The 24,488-nt window shown below is 39.3% G+C and overlaps 1 protein-coding gene across 1 annotated transcript in view; it reads left to right on the top strand.

The window, feature by feature from the left end:
* The window catches only part of Mppe (Metallophosphoesterase), a 37,077-nt gene extending 13,633 nt beyond the window's left edge, over window positions 1-23,444 (top strand). Inside the window, exons 3-7 of the mRNA XM_067155079.2 lie at window positions 3,588-3,750; window positions 9,260-9,391; window positions 14,983-15,108; window positions 22,069-22,303; window positions 23,250-23,444. Of these exons, the coding sequence (XP_067011180.2) occupies window positions 3,588-3,750; window positions 9,260-9,391; window positions 14,983-15,108; window positions 22,069-22,303; window positions 23,250-23,419 (826 nt within the window). The 3' untranslated portion in view covers window positions 23,420-23,444. The remainder of the gene's footprint in view (window positions 1-3,587; window positions 3,751-9,259; window positions 9,392-14,982; window positions 15,109-22,068; window positions 22,304-23,249) is intronic.
* The last annotated feature ends 1,044 nt before the right edge of the window (window positions 23,445-24,488 follow it).

Genomic DNA, 24,488 nt, shown 5'->3' with positions numbered 1-24,488 from the left:
TCTTCGCCATTCATTTTATCCTCATAGGGTCACCACCAAGCCTATACAGATGCCATACACCATTTTTATTATTAAACTAAAATTTTTGAACTTTACAGCATTACCACCAGTCATCCCATCATTCACTGGTGTATTAGCTTCCTCGGGAGATCAGTGGTGGTGTCAGACCCTTGATCACAGATTCGATTCGAACCAATCCAAGAGAACACTATACCTGAAAGAGTGCATTTCATTTGACCAAATCTACATATAAAAAGAAAATTATATTACTCCTATAACAGTAGCCCTGCAGTGTCTTTCTACAAGGATGTATAAGCAAAAGGGAGTGAAATACCAGCACTGTGTTATCTGTATAATGAAGTCAGAAGTATGAGGTGAGGAGGTACAGTAGAGTCTCGATTATCCGACCTAAACGGGACCTGGAAAATGTCGAATAATACGGAATAACTTTGAAAACGAACTAAAACAAACAGGAAGGCTGTACTGTATTACGTACTATGTTTTACGGGACTCTGTTTATTGACTTATTAATTCAATTGTACAGTAGATGCAGTACTCTTTTCTTACTACGCCTGTAGCCAGGTACAGACGTCTTGACTTGGGCTGCAAGAGTTTTGATGTCAGCATCTTGAAATTCAGCCCAGTCTCATCACAACTAAAAATCTGATCACCGGTTAATCCTTCAGCAAGAATTATTTCTTGAAATTGTCTTTTAAATTTCACAACCTCATCGGATTTAGCTGACAGTTTTTCTCCACAGATATTAAGCTGCCCAATGCCGTACAGTTTTTCCCACTGGTCAAGCCACCCAGCAATAGCAGTAAAATCAGGGTCCCTTTATTAAGCTCCTTCTGGATATACACCGCCATTTCTTGCAGAATGGGGCCAGATATTGACAAGCCCTTTTCCTGGTTTTTAGTGAACCAAAGAAATAGTGCTTCACTTACTTTTTCGTACTCACATTTTTCATTTCTTTTTCTAATTTTCAGTGCATCACTTGTTGCTCTGGTAGAGCACCACTTTTTAATTTATTCCCTCGTATGTTTCCAGTCTCCCACTGTAACACACGTCCAACACCATAATCTGAAGCCATTTTTTGGAGAGTTTACCCTTTGTCCAGTCTCTTTAACCCACTCTACTTGTCTTCCACAGAAACAATCACTTTCTTACGTTTACTCGCCATACTCACAGAGGATATGAAAACTATAACATCTGCACCCAACCAATACTACATTGCAAAATCCTACCGCATGACTGCTAGTGCTTGTCTCACAGTCGCACCCTCCACACCCCGTGTCCCAGAATTGCATCCACTTAAAGTTCAAATTAAGCCTACCAGTGTCGGATAACACGGAGTGTGAGATAAGCGAAGGTCGGTTGAGCGAGACTCTACTGTATATACGATGAGGAATGCATGTGTCAGTTCAGAAACTTCTAGAGAACTTTGAGTCTTTGAGCTGTCCTTCGTTAGCAGTGGCGATCTGACGGACCAAAGCCTAGCACGCCTATCCGCCCGGTTACAGTGCTAAAAAGAGAAAAATGTTCCACCTTTTCAATACAGTAACACTGTTGCACGAATCATTGTAGCAACATATTTTATTTATTAAGGGACCTGTTTCGACATTTGTCCATGTCATCATCAGCCTACACAAAAATGGCAAGAAGTTAACACAATTGTAACACTTGTGACACTTTTATTGAATTAAAAATAGAAGTTCATGTAGAGGTTCTTGAGCACTCTTGCTGATCTTGAGGTTAAAGAAAGATCCATTCAGCTGCAAGCCGTGTAAGGTGAAGTGTGGGAAGAAGGATGCAGTGCCTGAGCTGCAATATCCTTCTCCGATGCCTTGCACTCAGAAATGTGAGCGGCATTTTATCTCATTGCTTTCAAGTTTTGTAAATGGAACAATGTTCCATATGCTTACAATATAATGTACTTTAGATTTCCATCGTTTTCATTTGAGGTTAGGGCTTCACCGATAGCTTTGGTAGCCCTCAGTATACGCCATTGATGCCAGCCCAGACCATGACAGAGTCTCCATTGAATGGTATCCTTGCAGAGAAATTGCAGGGTAAATAACGTTCTCTGGGTCTCCTCCATACTCTCTCCCTTCTTTCCACTGCCCTCAAACGAAATCTGGATTCATCCATGAACAGCACTGAGCTCTACTGCTCCACAGTCCAGTTTCGATGGGCATCGATGAATTGCATCCGAGAGGCGCAGTGCTCACGTGTAAGCAGAGGTCCTGTGGTGGTCCTCTTGGACTGTCAATCCACTTCAAACAACCTCCTTACTGTCCTTTCAATGATCTTCATGTCCCGTACTTGTTGCAGATTATTTCTGGCCTTCACAGCTGTTGCGTGTCAATCACAAAGAACTTGCAATAAGAGAAAGTGATCATCACACTCGGTAGTATTTCTCCTATGACCAGAACCGGGCCTCGTGGTGTAGATATTGTCCTCTCTGTACTTTTTAACATTTCTTTACATGTTAGAACAAGATGTGCCCATAGTGTCTGCCACATAGCATATACTGCGCCCATCCTCTGCAAATACCATGGCCCTTGGTGCATTTTCAAGACACAGAGCTATTATGACATGACTTAGAAGTGTAACTAACTGTTGTAGACAAGCTGTAATGTCCAAAAATAAAATGAAGCACGAGAATTCACTGTGTTAAACTGTAAAACAGCTGTTTGTGATTATTCTTGTATGCGTGTAGATGAAGGAAACAGAGCGAAACTTATCGTTTAATCCAAGAAGAAATCATTGGAAGAGTTTGGTAATAACCTGGAAAAGCTTGGTCAGCCAACAGGGAAGCATTTCTGGAGAGTAATAAAGAATCGTAGAAAGGAAGGAGAAAAGGAAATTAATAATAGAATTTCTTTTTATGTTTATAAGCTGTCCTTACTTCATCATTCCACCAGGACATTTGCTTTTTGATATATTTACACACGGTTGTTCACTGAGCGAGTTGGTTGTGTGGTCAGGGGCACGCGGCAGTGAGCTTGCATTCTGGAGATATGGGATTCGAACCCCACTGTTGGCAGCCTTGAAGATGGTTTTCCATAGTTTCCCATTTTCATACCAAGTAAATTCTGGGGCTGTACCTTAATGAAGGTCACAGCTGCTTCCTTCTCACTCCTAGCCCTTTCCTATCCCATCATTTCCCATAAAACCTATCTGTGTCCGTGCGACGTAAAGCACATTATAAAGAAAAAATATACTTAAAATGAATGCAACACTTTATATTTCCGTATTTGGTATAAAGAATGCAGTTGTATTATGACAGTTTGATAACATTACTTCAGTTTTTTTCAAAAGCAGGGATGACTTCTTCTTCTTCTTCTTCTTCTTCTTCTTCATCATCTTCTTCATCTTCGTATTATTATTATTATTATTATTATTATTATTATTGTTATTATTATTATTGTTATTATTATTATTGTTATTATTATTATTTAGTTCTAATTAACATAATTAGTACACTTCTGCATATTTCAAGGCCATTGATTCAGTGGAATGTACAAAATGACAGACCTATTGTACTACCAGACAACTACAATGTGAAACTGATCTCTTCCCAGGTACTTAACAAAGACATTTCGCCGAGCCGTATCGCATGCTGACCCGCATGTCGTCGCTTTCCTCGGTGACATCATGGACGAAGGGAGTATTGCAACGAAGGAGGAGTACAAGAGATATCTCGATAGGTTCTACAACATATTCTATGTGCCCTTGGGAATTGAGGTACTTAGCTCTTCTTTTCTTAAATTCTGTTTGTTCTTATTTGTTTCTGAAGAGAGAAACGTGATTTTCTGTATAAGATACAGTAGAACCTCGATAATTTGAAATTGGTTAAATCTAAATCTCGCGTAATTCGAGGAAGCTCTCATTCCTGGAAACATTAGGTACTGTTTTGCACATTATTTAAAATGTTTAATTCGAAATATCGATAATTCGTAATTTGAAGAACAATATCAGCCCCCATTACCGAAATTCACTTTTAATTCAAAACTGCGTCTATATTAAAAAAATAGTATTTTACAAAGCAATTTACATTCAAAATTTCTCCTTGTCATGAACGCGCAGGGGTAGATTTCTGAACTTTCACTCACTTCAGTGTGTCTGCAGTGTGCTTCATATTTGCTAAGTTAGAGTGAAATCGTACTTCTCTTGTATTAGCTTTTTAAGGAACGCCACAATATCACGTAGCAGGCATTGTGCGGAGAAGCAGAATCCGTGAACACTGGCAGTGTAAACAGTTGGCAAAAAAAGCGTGGCTCATATAGGCCTAATCAATTCGTATGCATCGAACAGTATTGTCAATGTCGATGAAACTGCATTAGTTTATTTTTGTTTATTTAATGCCGAGCCCGAACGGAGAGAAGTGTTAGCTGGGAAATCGTATAAGGATAAAGTCACTGTACTGTGTTGTAATGCAGACGGAAACGAGAGATTTTCTTCTCTTGTGATACGAAAGTTTGATAAGCCACGATGTTTTAAGGGCATCAGGTATTTTCTGTGCAAGTACAAGACATCTAAAATGCATACAGTACAGTAATCCAATGAATAAAGCACTCCAGTATAGATTTCTTCTAATCTTTGAATCATGTTTTTTTAAAATTTCATTGCGTGAGGTTATGTTTGCATTGAATAATGTAAAAACATCTTTTTGGATGGATACATTTTTGAAATAGTTTTTTTTCTGTGGCACTTGAAAAGTTTAAACTGTGAATCAATGTTAATTGCATGCAGTAATGGGTCTTGGAATATTTTGTGACGCCGCAACGTTGGCATTTCTGAATTGGCAGTTAATTCAAAATCGCGCAATTCGAAGTCTGATTTTTGTGTCCTAATGACTTTGAATTAATGAGGTTTTACTGTATTATACAGGGTCATTGAAAAACGAAAGTTAACTAAATTTAGTAGGAAAACTAATTGATCATGTCTTTCAGTGTAGCTGTATCTTGTGCTTCGTGAATAAATAAATAAATAAATAAAATATGTGACACATGATTCCTACCAGTTTTGAAGGCTGTGATGTGAAGTATTGATGGATGGCCATGACATACAGATCAAGGTACTGTGCATCTCTCAAGGTACTGTTGCTAGGAAACATTGCATCACACATTTAGCTAGATGACACTTTTTTTTGGTAATATCTGAAGCCATCTCTCTTCAGTTTCGGGGCGCACAGCTGAGAGCTTGCATTCCGAAAACGGTGGGTTCAAAACCCAATGTTGGCAGCCCAGAAGATGGTTTTCTGTGGTTTCCCATTTTTACACCAGGCAAATCCTCGGGCTGAACCTTGAGGCCATGGTCGTTTCCTTCCCAATCCATCTAGCCCTTTCCCATATCATATTCGCACACGAGATGCTGTCACTTGTATACACTTTTTTTATTTACAAATTATATACACATTTATAGTCGGACATCAAATGAACCACAATCTTGAACTATTCGACTGTCACATTAGCATGTCAACCAACTACGGAACACTACCAACATAACATAACCACTTCGACGATGAAATCACAAACATGAGTTCACACAACTCGACTAACGTCTCTCACTAGCTACTCAACAGCCCAAGACCGTCCTTTTATATATCTTGCCTGGCCAGGCTGCCAGAAAAGTATGACACAATATGCTTTCTCGTATCTTCTCGAGTCTTCAGTAACCTATATACAAATAAATAGAACATTCTGTAAAATTCTAGTGACAAAGGTGCACTGTTCTAAACTATTACCCTGTGTTGCACATCATTACATCAGATTTATACATCATATTTACAGGTAACAATAAATTATATACTATCAATTATGTGTTCTTACATTAAATAGAGTTGTATTAATAAACATACTGCAGAAGTATCTTGACATAACCTCACACGTTCTGTTACACAAGACAGATCATCTTCTTTACCTTTTCCTACCACTTTTTCCCACATGTATGGGGTCGCGGGTGCGAACCGTGTCGCACACGTGGACTTGGCCCTGTTTTACGGCCGGATGCCCTTCCTGACGCCAGCCCTATATGGAGGGATGTAATCACTATTGCGTGTGTCTGTGGTGGTTGGTAGTGTGGTATGTTGTCTGAATATGAAGAGGAGAGTGTTGGGACGGACACAAATACCCAGTCCCCGAGCCAGAAGAACTAATCAGAAGTGATTAAAATTCCCGTCCCGGCCGGGAATCGAACCCGGGACCCTCTGAACCGAAGGCCAGTACGCTGACCATTCAGCCAGCGAGTCGGACACATGACAGATCATACAACACACAAATAATAAATGATACGACCACGATTTATACCAAATAAAGTCCGTACTGACAACCTATCATATATAACTACGTAGGTAATAATAGACGTAAACAATTTCATAGCCACACCTCACAAGTCAATAATAATAATAATAATAATAATAATAATAATAACAATAATAACACCACCTACTAATTGAGCTTGATATTTTCACCATTTATTCATGGGTTTAGAGAATTGTTTCCAAGTCATACTAGTCCATTACACACTTGCATCACCCATCATTGCGTCGCCAAAAACCTTCAATGTGTGAGTGCGATGTTAAACAACTAGTTAAACAAAGAAATCTTCAAAATTTTAGCTTGAGAAAAATATATAGTTTTAACTACCTAATCAATACACGACACTAAAATATGATAAGATTATTTATGAAAAAGCAGTGGGCATGTTTTGGCTCTTGGAGTCGTCAGCAGCACATAAACACTGGAAACACTTAAGTTTTGAATTTTAAAGCAAATTGTATTTACGAGGGCTGATCAACAAAGACTGAGACTGATTTTTTTTTTTTCAGAGATGTTTATTACTCCATTTCAATGTTTACATGATCTTTTTCAAAGTAGTCCCCTCCTACTTCAATGCACTTGTTATAGCGTCTCTGCCAGTCCTTGAACACATGCTGCAGACCCTTCTTTGTCAGGTCCTTGAGAATCGCCTCACTTTTCTTCAAAGTTCTCAAATCGATTGCCCCTAAGCTTTGCCTTTAGTGATGGGAATTAACAAAAAAATCACAGGGTGCAAGATCAGGGCTATAAGGTGGATGCGGTACACAGGTAGTGTTGAATCGAGCCAAAAACTGCACGACTTCATTTGCAACGTGAGGCCGTGTGTTGTCATGATGAAGTCGCTACCGAGTCTGAGAAAGCTTTGGTCGTTTCTTTGCAATGTGCTTCCTCAGTGTAGCCAATACTGACATGTAGTAACAGTAGTGTGAGGGGGAACCGCTTTCTGGTAAATCATTCCAGTACAGTAAAAAAATGTGATCACCATCACTTTCCCTGCAAATGGAACAACTTTTTCCTTTTTTTGCGATTTCCACACTGTGCTGGCTTGTTTTCCTTTAGGATCATAATGATGCTTCAGCTTTTCGTAAGTTTCAGTGGCTGTATGGTTTCGAAAGCAGAATTTGATTGCACTGTACTGTACCTCTCGCATCACTTCCATTGTCTGCTATACGAAATGCACGTAGCATCTGCAAAATAGAGCATTACTACCAACCTACTGATACGAGAGTGCTGCGGCCTATGCACAATTATACATAATAACCCGCTCTTGTCAAATATTTATGTTATAGATAGGTAACTATCATGGAAGCTACAGGAAAAAAATCAGTCTCTGCCTTTGTTGATCAGCCCTCGTAAACTCTGCAGCGCACAAGTTCAACACTTAATACAGAAGCCATGAAGCACACACTAAACTGTTTAGTTAATGCTGTATAAGAGAAAATCAGGCTGGATGCTAGGTTGAATCTATAAACTTGACCATATTAATAGCCTATAATGGTCCGAATGAATGAACAGAAGAAATACTATTAAAAACCACAATTTAGTATGAATTATTTAATTGTACATGTTTCGTTAAAATATCATTGTCTTCTTCAGTGAATTAACATTTCACAAATTCCAATGACTTGATTAAAATTATAAAATAATTAGATGTTCAATTATTATCAAAACATTACTCAAACAGTTGAAATACAGCCATTACATAATATCTATTTTTCTCAACTTCAAAGATCTTAAACTAATAAAATGGTCCACTCACATAACACTATACACTTCTTCTTCCAGGATTGTGAATGTAAATTGCCTGTGGCAAGCAATGTATTGCAGGTAATGGGAAAGAAGTAAGGTTGTGACTTCATAACTCTTATTGGAAGTGTGTTCTAAATCATGTTAGGGATAAATGTCTTAGATTCATTATTATTATTATTTTTTGTAACATATGAGTTTGCTTATTTAAAGAAGTTTTCTTCTGCTGAAATTTTGTTCAAATTTAAGTTGCTAGTACATTTGTTGTGACAAGTACACAAACAGTTTCTCAAATATATTCTCTTTCTGAACTTCATTCCTTTTCTGTGTTTGTAAAACTATGACTGCTGTTATGCACATTTCTGAATATCTTCTGTGTTTCGCTGCATTCATGTATTATTTATATCAAAATTCTAAACTTCACCCTGATTGTCCGATGTACTGTTCTTGACACTCCTGGCAGGTCAAAATGTAAACACCTTATCTATGATATTGACTGACTCTATCAACTTTGTGTGAATTAAATAACATGTTGTTGTTGTTGTTGTTATGATTATCATTATCAACATCATCATCTTCTGTTTTACCAGTGCAGTAGCTGAGACCATGATATTACTGGGCGAGCTATATGGGTAAGGTGGCTATTGCATCGTCCACAGGCAACTTGACTGATGCTCACACTGCACCAGTGGTCTGCCTGTTTGGCTGAATGTTCGATGAGTCAAATCAGTCATCGATCTGCATTTAGGGCTGCTGCGAAGGTGGCAGATTCCATGTAGTCAGTGCAGTGGTCTTCGTTTCTGCGTTCGAATCCCAGCTGGGTTGAGGATTTTAACTGCATATGGTTAATTCCTCTGGCTCAGGGACTGGAAGTTTATGGTGCACATCCACCCCGTCAAACTACCAACCACCACAAAAATACGCGATAGTGAATCCATCCCTTCACCTGGGGTTGGAGTCAGGGAGGGCATCTGGTCCTGAAAATGGACTTGATTCACATTTATGCAGACTCCAGATAGTTGGAGTAAAGGCCAGGAATACAACATCAACAACAGCAGCAGTAGTGGTTTTATACCTGTGCAGGCTTTCACGTGTGGTGTCATCTGACAAGTTGATGTTTCTCTGGCCTAAAATCATGGCAAAACATCAAAGATTGTTAAGAACGGTATTTTTTCTTCTTCTAACAGGTGCTGTACCTCCCTGGAGACAACGACATTGGTGGCGAGGACGACCAGATAACGCCCGAGAAACTGAGGCGTTACGAACAGAGCTTTCGTCAGACAAGTTCCCTCAGTCTTAAGCAAGTGGATATATACCAGGTAATCTTTTTCTGCTGAATGAGTTGACTCTGTGGTGTGGGTCACGTGTTCGGGAAATTATGAATATGATTACCCATTTTCACATCTGGCTAATTACAGGACTGTACCTTAACACGTTGAGCGCCACTGCGGACATCGGTGTCTGTTTTGAACGTTCCTGCTAGGCCATGGTGAACACAAGTGTCTGCTGGCTAAAAATTGATTCCATACACACTTGTCCATGTATGTCCAGAATTTGAGGATGTCAGGTAACTCTAAAGTCTCCTCCGATTACAATTCACACTACATGCTCTGATATTGGACATTATCCTAGGCCTATTTTATCATGCATGCAGGTATGAGAAAATCTATTTATTATACAGGAAGAGAGAACAAAATGTTACCGTACTCTGCAGGAGATGTTGTGGGAACAGATTGCCGGATTCACTGGTAAGCTGTATCAACGAGGGCAGGCATTCAGTTTCATTATCATCACAAATCGTTGGACTCATTCCTGAGCATCGTTACCCCAACTAAGCGTTGCCATCCCGAGCAGTTAGCGGCGTGTCTTAAAGCCGTCTGAAGAGGTAAACCCCTGCTCTTCTTGATTTGGTCTATCAACCTGCTTTCTGTTCTCCCCCTCGGCCTTCCCTTCCATGATTCATTTTTGTAGGTTTTTTTCCATCTCTTTTCTCAATGTCCAAAGAACTGGTGGTTTTTTTCAAAAGTGACACTGCAAGAAAGACACTTGGATATGTTAATTCCTTTGATAATCGGCGCATTCATTATTTTTTCGGTCCATTTTATGCATAGCATTCTGCACCAGTGCATCAATACGCAGCTTGTCTCTGGCCTTGAGAGTCCAAGTTTTGCAACCGTATAAGACGACAGAAAGCACAAGTGTTTCAACAAGTTTCATTTCTAAACTATTAGTTCAGAATTAATAATGATTGAAGTTGAAAACGAATGTAGATCATAACATCATTCAAAGCAGCTGTTGAAAATTATGTCCATTATTCTAAATACAAACTAGCTGATGTACCTGTGCTTCGCTACGGAATTCTACACTGTATACAGAATTCTCGTAAGTAGTGTAGTACTTTTTGTGAGTAAGATTGCATTAAGTTGCATAGCCTTAACGTTACCCCAGAAACACAATGGTTAGTCAGCATATGTCTTTCCTCATGTGAAGACTGTTGCCTACTATCGGTCAAAATCAAGTCGGGGAGTTTTCATTATGATGGTAGGCCCACTTGTCTACTGCCAGTCAGAATTGAGTTGAGGATTTTTTATTATAATGGCAGATGCTCACTCTCCAACTGCCTTTTTACATCCTCAGAAACACTGTCTTTGTGATTTTCCCAACCTGAAGTCATCAAAGGTCATTACAATGGCGTCAGTAGGAAGGTCATGATTAAAAGCAATGCTACCATATAAATACTTGATCAAATGAAAAATCGCACATTTTCTCACTTTTAACGAACAGTACTACACTGCCGACCTAACAGTCCAAAGTTCCACAGCTTGAATTACCAGGCCGCAGACAGCCGTGAACACTCTTCTCCCATTATCTCGTTAAGAGTACACACTGCTCATTACATGCAGTGCCTCAGCATAGGGATCGAATAGCTGGAATACTACGATTAAACAGTGTGTTACGTACCATTAGTTATCAGTGAATTTATGAACCAGAAGAATGTAATTTTAAACAAGAGAGTTATCTAACTCCCCAACTCCTTCCCGACAGTATTCAAGCAGGAGATTATACTCGGTACGCAGCAGTAACCCCATCTATCGGAGATGAGAGGTAGCAGAAGACACAAAGCACATCACAACAACAGTGATCAATTTAATGTTATTGTTAACCAATTTTATGAGCTTTCTACATTGTAGGCCTTCACATTTAGTTTTCTTCCGACTCTGTGATATTAGGGCATCAGATGTAAAGTGAGTCCTTCTTTCTTTCGAAGTGTCAGACCCCTTCCTTTTTTCCTCTCTGATTAGTGATATGGAGGATGGTTGCCTAGTTGTACTTCCTCTTAAAACAATAATCACCACCATCACCATCTATGACTTATGTAGTACTTTTTGAAAGGACCAATAACATAGGTAATTAAAAATTAAACTACCATTTCAGCCAGGGTGGATAACATTATTTATAGCGTAGACTGTAGTTCCTTATTTCCTGACTTCACATACCGATTTTCATTAAATTCTGTTTGTCCATTCATTCATGGCTCAGTGTTGATATGGACTTAGCAACAAAAATCCAAGTTCATAACTATCTCTGTTATCATAGCTGGTACGTTAAAAATGTATAAGACATAAATGATCGAAAATTTAATTCTATATAACTTTCATTTAATTCCCTCCAGCCATTTTCTCGTGATGCGTGTACATACATACGTACAAACAGATAGAAATTATGGAGAGTTAAAAAGTGCATTTTCTGGTTTCTATGGACACGACTGATAGAGAAATACCATTATTTTTGAATTCTGAGCAATGTACGGACAACACTCTTATTTGATATATATAGATGTTGCATTGGTGTAAAAAATTCCAAAAGACTATTATTTCCACCTCTGAAATATCTTGTATCAGTCTTCTGATTTAATTCACAAGTACATTCAAAACAGACCCTGTTTTTCTCACCATTGCCTAAATAACTGGAGTATACATTATCTTGAAGGATATGAGGCAATGAATGGAAAAGAATTGGAAATATACGAGGGTCGAGTCATGTCATGGCAACTGTTTTTTTTCTCGTGAACAGGAGACAACACGGAAAATCTAAGATACTCATTTGGAAACATAGGGCATGTACTTATGCATAGTGTCTGAAGATGTCAGGAGATTCTCGTAGGAAAGTGACAGAACACAGACCATTGGTAAACATTGTTTTATTATGGTATAGACAGCAAATACACAAGACTACGTACAAAGGACAGGTCTCCACTGGTTACAGACCTTCGAAATAATCATCCAAGGTTTCCACTGTGCATTGCCAGTGGTGGGGCAGGCGCTGAATACCATTCGCTGCATGTGTATCGCTAACGTGTGACACCCCTCTCCGAAATGCTGTTGTGATGTCCTCTTTGTTAGCAAACAGTTTTCCACATAATGGCTTCGTGACTTTGGGGATTCGATTATAGTCATGTGCCTAATGCTTCCCGCAGCTCTGCATGGCATTGGCGTGCATTTCTGTCGCGGAGAACTGCTATTTTAATATACGATAGTTGCTCTTGCTTGTTGACTTTCATTTCATGACGCTCGCACTCACACACTGAACTTGGGGGCATGCTTAGACCCACACTGTTGTTTACATACACCATCTAGTGGCATCATACGCAAGTACATACCGTACGTTTCCAAATGCATACCTTAGATTTTCCATGTTGTCTCTTGTTCGCGAGAAAGAAAAAAAATTTGTTGCCATGACCTATGACTCAACCTCCGTAGAATGGATCTGGTCATAAAGGTATACCATAGGGAAAAGGTTTGAGAAACCATGGTCAAAAAGAGACTGGATACACAAACTGTAGAAACGATGCAAGCAATGTACAACAACTGCATCAGTAACGTACAGACTCTTGTTGGAAAGACGGAGTGGTTTAGGAATTAAACTGGGCTAAGACGGAAGTGTGCTGTCACCTCTTTTATTTCCACTTATTATGGACGAAATTGTAAAGGAGACAAAGGAAACATATGGAAATAAGGAGATGAAGTTATTACTATTTGCAGACAAGATTATGGTCTGGGGAAGAAACAGCATAGAAGTACAAGAACAACTCGATGCATGAACAAGAAAATTGAAAAGTATGGTATGATAATCAACTCAAAGAAAAGCAAGACCATGGTGATATCAAGAGGAGAAAGATAAGGGAAAGGCATTGTGAAAATTGGTGGTCAAAGCCTTGAAATTGTTGAGAGTTTCAAATACTTAGTGAGTGAATTAATGCAGAATACAAGGCTGGACATGGAGACTAGCAAGAGGATGCAACAGGGCAATGCTTTCTACCAGAGTGTAAGAAACCTTATCTGGAAAGGGAAGTACCAAGGAAGTGGTTTTCCTCTCGAAACAGCCTGACTTTCTCAAAGTTAACGGTCCCGTTCTTGTGATCGTGTCTATTGTTGGCTCAGCTGTATATGCGAGGATGGGAGGAGTGACGGGGGAAGGGGAGGGGGTTGCAGGGCTGGTGGAGAGAGGGGGAAGGGGGAAGTGTTGGTGAGTTGGAGAGATGGAGGCGGGGTTTGTTTTTATTGTAGAAGTTCTGACAAATATATGGAATGGATGTTTCAAGCAGAAACAAGAGGACAACCACTTAATAAGTAAGTTTAAATATTTTCTTCCCACTTATTTTTTACTTATCAGTCCAAGCTTCTCATACAATCTCATTTTTTCCATTACAGTTGGAACCTCATTGACGGTTTCCATTATGGTCTCATACAGTTTACCAAGCATCTGTTATCTTCTCTAACACAGCTTCTCAATTTTGTTGCTGCCCTCCTGACTTTTTAAAAATAAGGCAAACACACCTAGCCAACATTGGAAACAGTCATCGAGAACGGGACCGCTAAAATTGAGAATATCAGGCTTTTCAAAATTGCTACTATTCTGAAATTTGAACTTCATTGGCAGTTTTCCATCACGTGTCACATACATTTTGACCTGGCACGTGTTTCCTCTCACTCTTAGATTCTCAAGTTTTTTTTTTTCTCCCGTCGTGATGGTGACTCTACAGAGACAGACTGTCAATTCTGAATTTTTAAACTAAGAAGTCCACAGCCTCACTATATACACTTATTGTTTGTTTCTGTCTTATCTGATTTGTTTCCATTTCTTCTTCATAGGTTTCAACACACTTTTTAACTTCAGTTATATAAAAATGTTAACTTTTTTCGCTGAAGATGTCTCAAACAAGTTGATTAATACTCCATCTAATGATGGAAATGTGTATATATTGATTTATTATTTTTTTAATTTCCATCATGTATCTTTTGTTTATCCATTTGTTCCTTCATCATGTTTTTAACACATTTTTAGCTTCTATTATGTAAATAACTTTAATCCCCTTTTCTCACTGAAGATGGCTCAAATGAGTCGAAACATGTTTGACTTTTATTACTCCATCTAATGATGGAGATATATATGTATTGAATAGGAGGACATATTAAATTTTCCTTTGTAAAGTGAAAACCGTCAATACGGAATGATTCTAATACCCTGTAATTGGTCTCCTAACACGTGCTAACCTCACGTCTCTTCCCTCACTTCCTTATGCTGCAAAAGTCACAGTCTGGTAATCGGACAATATTTGGCTCACGTATGATTAGCGTCCACTTGTGTGATCACCATTGCCTCAGTTGACAGAAGTTTCCCAACAGGCCGTAGTGCACAGTGGACACCAGTGACCACCTTAGTCTATTTTCATATTTTACGTTTTTTAATTTTTCAGATAAATGTGTACTGAAATAACATAGAGAAAAATATGTTAAACTTTTGCTTGGCGCTCAGCGTGTTAATTGAACTGAGCCAATGGTCTAGATGTTGTGCCCCTATTTTGATTAATACTTCCATTAATATGAAGGTTGAATGTGCTCTTTTGTAGATCAATCGTCTGACATACTCCATTCCACTGGTCATAGACAATCGTACTCACTTCCTAGAGAATCGAACACGTGTTGTTTTGTCGCACCTGCCTCTGCTTTTTCTGCCAAACCAATATGTAAATAAGGTAAGTCCATCTTAACTCTTTTGATACCATTCTGTAATGTAGTGGTTGCACTATGAATGCCAAGACAATTTTAATGAAAATGCACATACTAAGGAAAAACATTCTCCTACATACATTTTTGGAAGTAAATCCCTCTTCTTTTTTCCCCATAACAGGTAAATAAAGAATATTTGATTGTGACTATATTCGCAACAGAGTTTCATTTTCTTCATTTAAATATCTACAAATTTTTCCTTATTGTTTTGAAAAATTTAAATTTCAAAATTAGACCTAATTTTTACTTTTATAGTGTAATTTTTTATCATCGGTATGATACCTTTGTGTATTCAGTTAATTTTGAATAAAAAACTTCAGTTGCAATTCTTGATAGTGCTTTTTGAGAATTACGAATTTTTACAAGATGATACACATGCAGGTTAAATACTTTGAACACTTGTCAGTCCATAAATTGTTCTCTAATGGATCACATAGTGTTAAAAAGTTACATATTTTAATCATCGTTCATATACTTATCCAAGGAAAGTAGAATACAGGCAGCAGAGATGAAATTCCTGAGAGGTATCAAGAGCAAGACCAGAAAGGATAGAATTGGAAATGAAGAGGAACGGAAAAGGAGGGGAATCTTGAAACTTTAAGATAGAGTAGAAACAACAAAATTAAAGTGGAATGGGCATAAGATGAGAATGGGAGAAGAGAGAGTGCCAAAAAAAGGGTTTTTTTTTTTTCAGAGATTTTAACAGGAAAGAGACCACGAGGAAGATCCCGGAAGAGATGGACAGATACAGTGTGGGAGTGCATAGAGAAGAGGTGAGGAAAACCGGAAGATGTACTCAAAAAAAAGGAGAAAAGTGGTGGAGAGACAGGCAGCGATGGAGGTCCTTGATTCACAACCCGACCATGGAAGCTGGAAACAGGAAAGGAAGATGATGATGATCATATACTTATCCATCCGTACACTAATGGAAGTAAATAAAGAAACGTATAAACCTGTGAGATCACAAGTGACACAAAGTGGCAGTGTGCAGGGCTACGACACACAAAACTTGCAATGAATAGATAGAAAGCTTTTATAAAACTTCACTGATATCGATATCTGTCGTATCCCGGGGCGGTAGAATAACACCCACGGTATCCTCTGCCTGTCGTAAGTGGCGACTAAAAGGAGCCCCAGGGGCTCTGAACCTTGGAGCGTGGGTTGGCGACCACGGGGCTCTCAGCTGAGTCCTGGCATTGCTTCCACTTACTTGTGCCAGGCTCCTCACTTTCACCTATCCTTTCCGACCTCACTTGGTCAACTCTTGTTCTTTTCCGATTCCGACGCTATTAGGTTTGCGAGTCTTTCATTTTCACGTCCTTCGTGGCCCTTGTCTTGCTTTGGCCGATATCATCATTTTTCGAAGTGTCGGATCCCTTCCATTTTTCCGTCTGATTAGTGTTATATAGAGGATGGTTGCCTAGTTGTACTTCCTCTTAAAACAATAATCACCGGGCGAGTTGGCCGTGCGGTTTGGGGCACGCAGCTGTGAGCTCGCATCCAGGAGATAGTGGGTTCGAATCCCACTGTCGGCAGCCCTGAAGATGGTTTTCCGTGGTTTCCCATTTTCTCACCAGGCAAATGCCGGGGTTGTACCATACTTAAGGCCACGGTCGCTTCCTTCCCATTCCTAGGCCTTCCCTGTCCCATCGTCGCCATAAGACCTATCTGTGTCGGTGCGACGTAAAGCAAATGGCAAAAAAAAAAAAAATCACCACCAACAGGTGAGACGCCAAGCAGTGAGTGGAATCACCTGATGGCTAACAACAGTACTAAAAACGAAAGGGATATAAGATGGTAATTTATAGACGTTAGGTAAGTTGGTTGTTAAGAGTTCAAACTCATATGATTTCCTATATATGTGCATATATTGACAGATGATGTACAAAGAATATACGCGTACAATTGAAGTCGGTCACGTAATGTGATGTACTGGAACTAACCTTCCTCAGAACGGCTACTCCAAGTAAATGCAAGTGGACTCTAAAACATTAGAGTACCTCTGAAATTGCTAAGCAATGTAAAAACAGAGTATCGTGGAGTCTCACAAAGATTCCTCAAGCTTTAAGTTGCCAACTACAATAAAACCCAGAAGAACTAGGGCTTAAGTTGAGAATCAAAGTATGAATGATGAATACCAAGTGTAAGCACCACCGTTCAACTTGATCTACTAAGAAATATTCTAAGTAGCGAGACCGCTTGGAGAATCAATCGTGATTCCCTGACGTGAGCGGAAGGCAAGGCTTCCAAAGCGAAGACTAATGCAATAAGACGCTTGTTCCTTCAATTACATACGTATTTAACGGGACTAGCAATTGATATGAGGGCCTCCCCTCCTCTTAGATAAAGCCTTACTGGCTTACCATTGGTGCTACCACCTCCCCCATGTATCACAAATCCCACGCTATGCATGTGGCAATATTTATTAACATGAACTTGACTTCTCGCCCTTAACCCTATGCTCATAAAATAACTCCCCTATTTCTAATACTTGTCATCATAAACATGACTCTGCGTCCCATTTCACTTAGTTGGGTCACCCATTAATTTTAAGTATGGGATCCTTCAAACTACCCCCTTTCTCGCAGTGAATTATTGGATACACTCTTCATTTTTAATTTGCTGCATTCCTTGGTGAATTGTCCACAACTCCTTGCAAAAAATTAACGTACATGTACCAGATAGACGCACAAGGTTCAAGAATACATTGTCTACAAATTGGCATAGAACTAACTACGCATTCAGTGGGCCAATTGAACGAATGTCATGATCTCTAAACAAACTGGATATTGATATATTTAACTGCTCACTGTCAAAATTGAGAAATCACTTACATAATCTCCAGAATTGACTATTACTTTCCTGTGATTACTTGTAATATAACCTGTGTATATATCTGTACATATTTTTCTACTTATACTCCATTGAACTTTCTTTTTAGTGTGTTTTTTGTTTATTCTTCTCTACTGTTATGTAAAATGGCATTGTATGTTTAGTCCTCAGCCCGAAGGCTGGTTGGACCCTCAACAGCTCCGCCATCAGCTGTCATAGATGGCCTAGGCATCACTGAAGAGGCGTACTAGGGAAATGAGGAGTGAGGTAGTTTCTCGTTGCTTTCCTCACCGAGCCAGAAGTTGCTATTACATATCAGTCTGCCAAGCCCACTGAAATGCATGCAACAACCTACCCTATGAGCAATATTTTCACACCATTCATAGCAGGGACTGGCTGCAGAAGGAATGGCATTACTAGCATCACTCATACCTCAGTCACTTTCATTTTGTCAAAGCCAAGGATAAAGCTGAGACATCAATGAAAGTAACAAGATTGCTCTAGCCCATACCAGAAGACATAGTGCACTGTAAACACTAGGTCCCGCCAGCAAAGGCATAAAATGGCATTACCGTTAATAAAGTATTATATTATCTCCAGACGACAGGAGGTGACTATTTAGATTTGTACGTATCGACTTCCTCGTAAGACCTCTTGACCTCACAAAACTCTGTTTTTAACTTCATTCTTTATCACCTCAACACATGGCTGCTCAGACCGCACGGCCAATGGATTGAGTTACCAAAGTAATCACTATGAAGTACTTATGTAATGCTACTTGATGCAGGTTCATGTCCCTGGACATGACATATCGCATGTTATCAGTATTTCCAGAGAGTAAAAGCTTTAATCTTTCCAGTGGTTTTACTTTTGCTGCAATCGAACATAAAGAATTGAAGATACAAGTAAAAGAAAAATGTGGTGACAGATCGGCCTCTGGCATTTTTAGCAGCGGCTCACTTGGCCGATAGATCGGCCGCTTGGTACTATAAGAGTTAATGCCTTGGACTGTAAGCAAATAACAACTTACTGCCTGACACGGGTTTGTAAACATGCCCACCACAAATCCACCCATTCTCTGGAGTTGTCATGTTTCAGTGCTTTGACACAGTTTAGAAAGTTATCCTCGAGACACATTTCGTGATATTTTTATTTTATTTTTTGCTGTGGTCCTCCAAAATGTACATCTGTTTGAACACTCATAAAAGGGAAATATCAGTTAAATATTTCACGTAACAAGTATCGACAAATTCTTGGTTATTAGATGGTTATCTCAATTATCCTGATTGGTTTGGGTTGATAATCACGTGATTTTGTATACTATAAAAACAATCACGACCAACAACCATCATCACCATGTAATTTGTTACTGCAGTAATTGAATAATATTTCCTTGTCAGCGATGTTCGATATTGATGGACTTCATATATTGGTTTCAATTCTCATAGGGAACTTGAAATATTTGTCATGATTGAAAAAGTCATAATTTCAATATAATTGGTCTGTTGCCAAAAATTATAAATTTTCCAGCTAATTCATGCAGTAACCTCCACTACATGCATCTTGATAGGTGTGGTAGCACGTTAGCTGCCTTGGGGTCCGGCTCCGTGGCTAAATGGTTAGCAAGAGAGGTCACAGAGGTCCCGGGTTCGATTCCCGGCAGGGTCGGGAATTTTAACCTTAATAGGTTAATTTCACTGGCACAGGGCTGGGTGTATGTGTCGTCTTCATCATAATTTCATCCTAATTACGACGCGCAGGTCGCCTACGGGGGTCAAATCAAAAGATCTGCATCTGTCGAACCGAACTTGTCCTTGGACACTCCCGGCACCAAAAGCCATACGCCATTTCATTTCATTTCAGCTGCCATGGGGTTGTGATCGAACTGACAGTATAGGTATTTATTAATAGTTACACTGGTCCAACAACAGCTGGTTGCTAGGTAATGTGAAATTGAATTCTTATACTAACTGCATGCATTCTAGCGCAGAAAAAATTAACTTGTATAATATTATATATGTATGTAAGTTATATGTCAACACGGAAATGAAAATCATAACTTATGATTATGATAAAATTAACGACGTTATCTTAACTCCGCTCCGTGATATATTGTACTAAGTCATAGCGAAAGAAGAATCGCATTCCGTCATATATCGTACTAGGTCGTATCTGTGTTTTAAGAGCGTGTACCTCTGCCATTTCTTGGTGAATTTTAGAGTTAACTACTGGCAATCTTAGCGTGGAGTATTTAGAAAGATTGCTATGTACCATAATGTTTAGTGATCATTGGATAGTATTTTAAATGCCGTTAGAAATATGTGATGCACGTATCGCGGCAATGTCACACTCGATGTAAACAGAAATGGTGGCGCGGTGAGTTGTGTTACTGATGAGGAAATACCATATTTGCAGGACTAATGTGTTGATATTGATGGTGGTAGTGATTTTGAAAAAGAAATCGAAGGATTTGAAGATGAGGAGCAAGATGATGGACTTCCACCGGTGAAGATTTCTCAACAAATTAGGCCCACCCCTGTACAATGGTCTAATAAATATAGATTATATCGCACCCAATCTCTTCATTGAATATCAAGGTGTTTTCAACAACTTACTGGTAGGATCAAGTGTGTTCGACTAGTTCTTGTTGTATTTTGGAGAGGACTTTCTTTTCTACTTTCAGCAGACATTAAAAACCAGTACGCGAAAATGAAGCAACAAAATAAAGAGGATCAAAAATGGGAAACTACAAGTACATAGTTTGTTTTATAGTGAAAATAAACTTAAAAAACTAAATATGCCCTTAGAAATAAAAACAAAACTATTATAGACATAATATAGGCTTTTGGGTTTATGCCGGGTCAAGGAAATAAGGTGAAATTCTTTATGTTTCACAGAGAACTTCGAATTGAAACCTTATTGTTTGAGAAGCCTTTTTCGTGAACAGTCGAGTTTTTCTTCTAAAGATGCAGAGCAAACTTCTCTGCGAAACTTAAAGAATTTCACCTTATTTTCTTGACATGGCATAAGCCCAAAAGCCTATATCTTGTCTATAAGTACAGGCCGTGAAAGCATCAATTGCAGCACAAAACGATTATATTTGAACTATGAGTTACAATTTCTCTGGTTGTTCAAATCGCTCGCTATAAATTTTCAAAATTATTTTAATCTGTCACCTTTCCTCAGCAGCCATCTGTTTTCCCACATCCTTCGGCCCCACCTTAATACCCCCTTCCCCTCTCTCCCCTTTCCTTTCCCCACCCTCTCTCCTTGCCCTGCCCTCTCCCTTTGAATCTCACAGCCGTTAGTATGAGACACACAGCAGTAGGCCACGCACCATATGCCACAACGAAAGGTTAACTTCATGGACACCACATTGAATTGCGAACGTCTACCAGCTGCAAATAAAGAACGTGCCAGTTATTTAACCATATCTTCGTGTGCTGTCCTTGATTCAACCATTGCCAATGTCCAACAGAGGAACTTTTCAGCATTTTCATGATATTTTAACAACAAGAACTAATGGAACATTTTGTCATGATGCAACACATCTAAGAATTTTAGAGCCTGATTTTAATTTCGTCATATTTTACATGTTGTGCACATAGTTCACCCCCAGATGTTTTTAACACTTTTTAATGTCATTTGTGTGTGTTTGTACATTTGTTTTAGCTATTACATGTGTTTGTACAGTTTTGCATTAAGGCTGAAAATGGCCAGCCAAGGCCAAAACTAATTCCTAGATTAGAAATGTAATGTAAACATTGCATAATATAGTATTGACAAGGTGGACCATTACGACATAAGTTTAGATATTGTGATTGCAATTCAATACGGATCAAAACCACGAACTTTATATCCTGTGACTATAGGGGTTGCAAACACCAAATTACTGCGAATTAAAAATTCCCTGGGTCACTCATTTCTCTAGTGTATGGTTCCAGGATTAATAGGCCGGAAGTCTAGTTTAAACCTTCACAAAGTTTCCTTGCCTTTATTGATTTGCTAACTGATTCATTACGATACACATAGAAAGGTTTAATTCAAGGGGGACTTTAAAGGGCGCTGATCGAACTGGACATTGTGTGTTCCAGGTGGTGAAAGTACTCCGTCCACATGTGATTTTTTCTGCTCACGACCACAAGTCTCTGCACACCAGTGTTGAGAGCGACATCTTCAACAAGGACCAAGTGTTTCAGACGTTGATGCCCGAGAATGGACCGTGGTGGCACTTCCAGCTCGGCCGAGGCATCATCCATGAAGTGATGGTGCCCACCTGCTCCTACCGCATGGGAGTGCCCGACATGGGCTACGGAGTGGCTGTCATTGGTGAGAAATCCCCTCTATTTCCACTCCTGTTTTGTTGAGTTCAAACTTACACAAATTTGAAATCTATGAAACAATCCAATAGAGAAGGAATTAGATATCTTAGGTGTACCCGGTTATCACCTGCATACGGCAGTCAGTGTGAAAAGAGCAATGTAAGGATAATTTCATCTGGGAATTTCCTTCCTTCTTACAAAATACTGTTCATTGCAACTGCAAGCTCATTGTATTTCCTTTGCTATCCTTTGATGATAATACATTAGAGTCTTGATTAGTCATTGTCCATAAGTTCAGCAGTTACTACCACTGTCATTGGCTGAGATATAATGGGAAATGATGTCATTCTCAGAAACCAACACACACAGATTTCTTTACCAGCCCAAGCAGAAGAAAAAACCCCTAGTCAGCAGGTAGACAGGCACTCTTGTAAATAAAAGCTTTAAGGAAAACAATAACAAATACATAAGAACAGTACGCTGTTGTCGTCCTAGGGGATGCTTGACTTGGGGGCTTGCTTGCCTCCAACCCAATGGTTTCGTCACTAGCCAGACCTAACGAATTCAGTCCAGTGATTTTGTCACTGACCGGACCTAACAATCTGTTTCATTTCATGTTCCTATCTACTTGATTTGTCACCTGTTTGTTCCTTTCCTTTACTTCGATCCATTGGGCTCCTGTGTTTGTCCTTTCTTCATAGTCTTTTACCTTCGGGTAAGAGAAGCCCAGATGTTACTGTATGTATTATTCTGTTTCCTACATTGATTTGCTGACAGTGGGGTGAAGTTTTACTATCTGGCACTACTTGAAGTGGCTGTGGTATGACTGTCTTTTATTTATTTCTTTTGGACAGTGTGACAGCACTCCCGTATTCATTTTATGTTTAGTCTTGATGTTTAAAAGTTTCAGCTCGCTTCTACTTGAAGCACTGAGGATGTTTCGTCTGTTCTAGATTCAGCCAGTCAACGGCTTGCCTACACCGTCCTGTGGTTGCCGTCCCGCTTCAACCAGTTTGCTATTTATGTGGGTGTGCTGTTTGTTCTGTGTTTTTTTATGCTGCTTTTGGCCATCTGTTGCTTGCGACGATTCCTTTGTCCACCCACAAGGAACTGTTTTGTTTAAATAAATACATGCTTTCGCAACCAGAGATTGTCTTCATTTGTCCTGTCTGAATTATTCTGTCAGGGAGGGTTAAGAAGCACTATACAAGAAAATAAGATGAAATTCTCAATGTTTCACAAAGAACTTTGCTCTGCATCATCAGAAGAAAATCTTGAATTTTCACGATTAAGGTTTCTCAAGGAATGAGGTTTGAATTTAGACATTATAATAGAAGTGGAAGCGGTACACTCATTCGTCCCTTGTTGTTTCAGGGGTTCAAGACATTGGTGTAGGGGGGGTCATAGCATTTCCTGCAGAGAAAGAGAGAGAGAGAGAGAGAGAGAGAGAGAGTGTGTGTATCTACCTGCTTGTGTCAGCCTGATTATGCTCTGTTCGGAAGGCATCGAATTTGAATGTGGTCTGGCATATGGTGTATACTCGGGCCATGTTTTCAGTCTGGGCAGTACTATGCTGTCACCAGCTGTGCAGTCAAAGTTCCCAGCAACTAACAACACAGTACACGAAACTTTTAGGGACACTTCGGCTCCCTAGTGCTGAATCGGTAGACCACGGTTATCGTCGAAATTGGTATTGGCAACCTCTGACACAAAAAAATATGGATCGATTATGCATCGCCGTGAGACATCTGGCGGTATGATTGCAACACTTTAAATACTGTTGTTATTTAAACAGCAAGTTAAAATATAGGTTGAGCTTGAACGTGAGTGACGAAAATTAATGTACATCACAGGAACAACCTAGAACTCCTACACGGAAATAGCGGTTTAGAAAATTCATAATGATTGATCATACTATCGATTCAATTCAGATTTTATTTCCATTCAGTTGGCAGTATTACTTGAGCCAAGATAGCTCCCTCCTTACTCGCCTGGCTACTGATGGGTTTAACAAGCGTATTGGCATGATAGCCTTTCAACCAGTTAGCAAGCAACGACTGATCTTAGATCGCACAGTACGCTTCGAGTTGCACGTTGGCCAACCTGAAGAGGTGGACACCGAGTAGAAGTCGACTTACCAGCAAACTGTAAACTATATGAAAACAAATATCACCTACACAACATCTCTGTCC

The sequence above is a fragment of the Anabrus simplex genome, chromosome 10, assembly GCF_040414725.1.
Source record: "Anabrus simplex isolate iqAnaSimp1 chromosome 10, ASM4041472v1, whole genome shotgun sequence".
Classification (NCBI taxonomy): Eukaryota; Metazoa; Arthropoda; class Insecta; order Orthoptera; family Tettigoniidae; genus Anabrus; species Anabrus simplex.
This window is presented reverse-complemented; position numbering and strand designations above follow the sequence as displayed.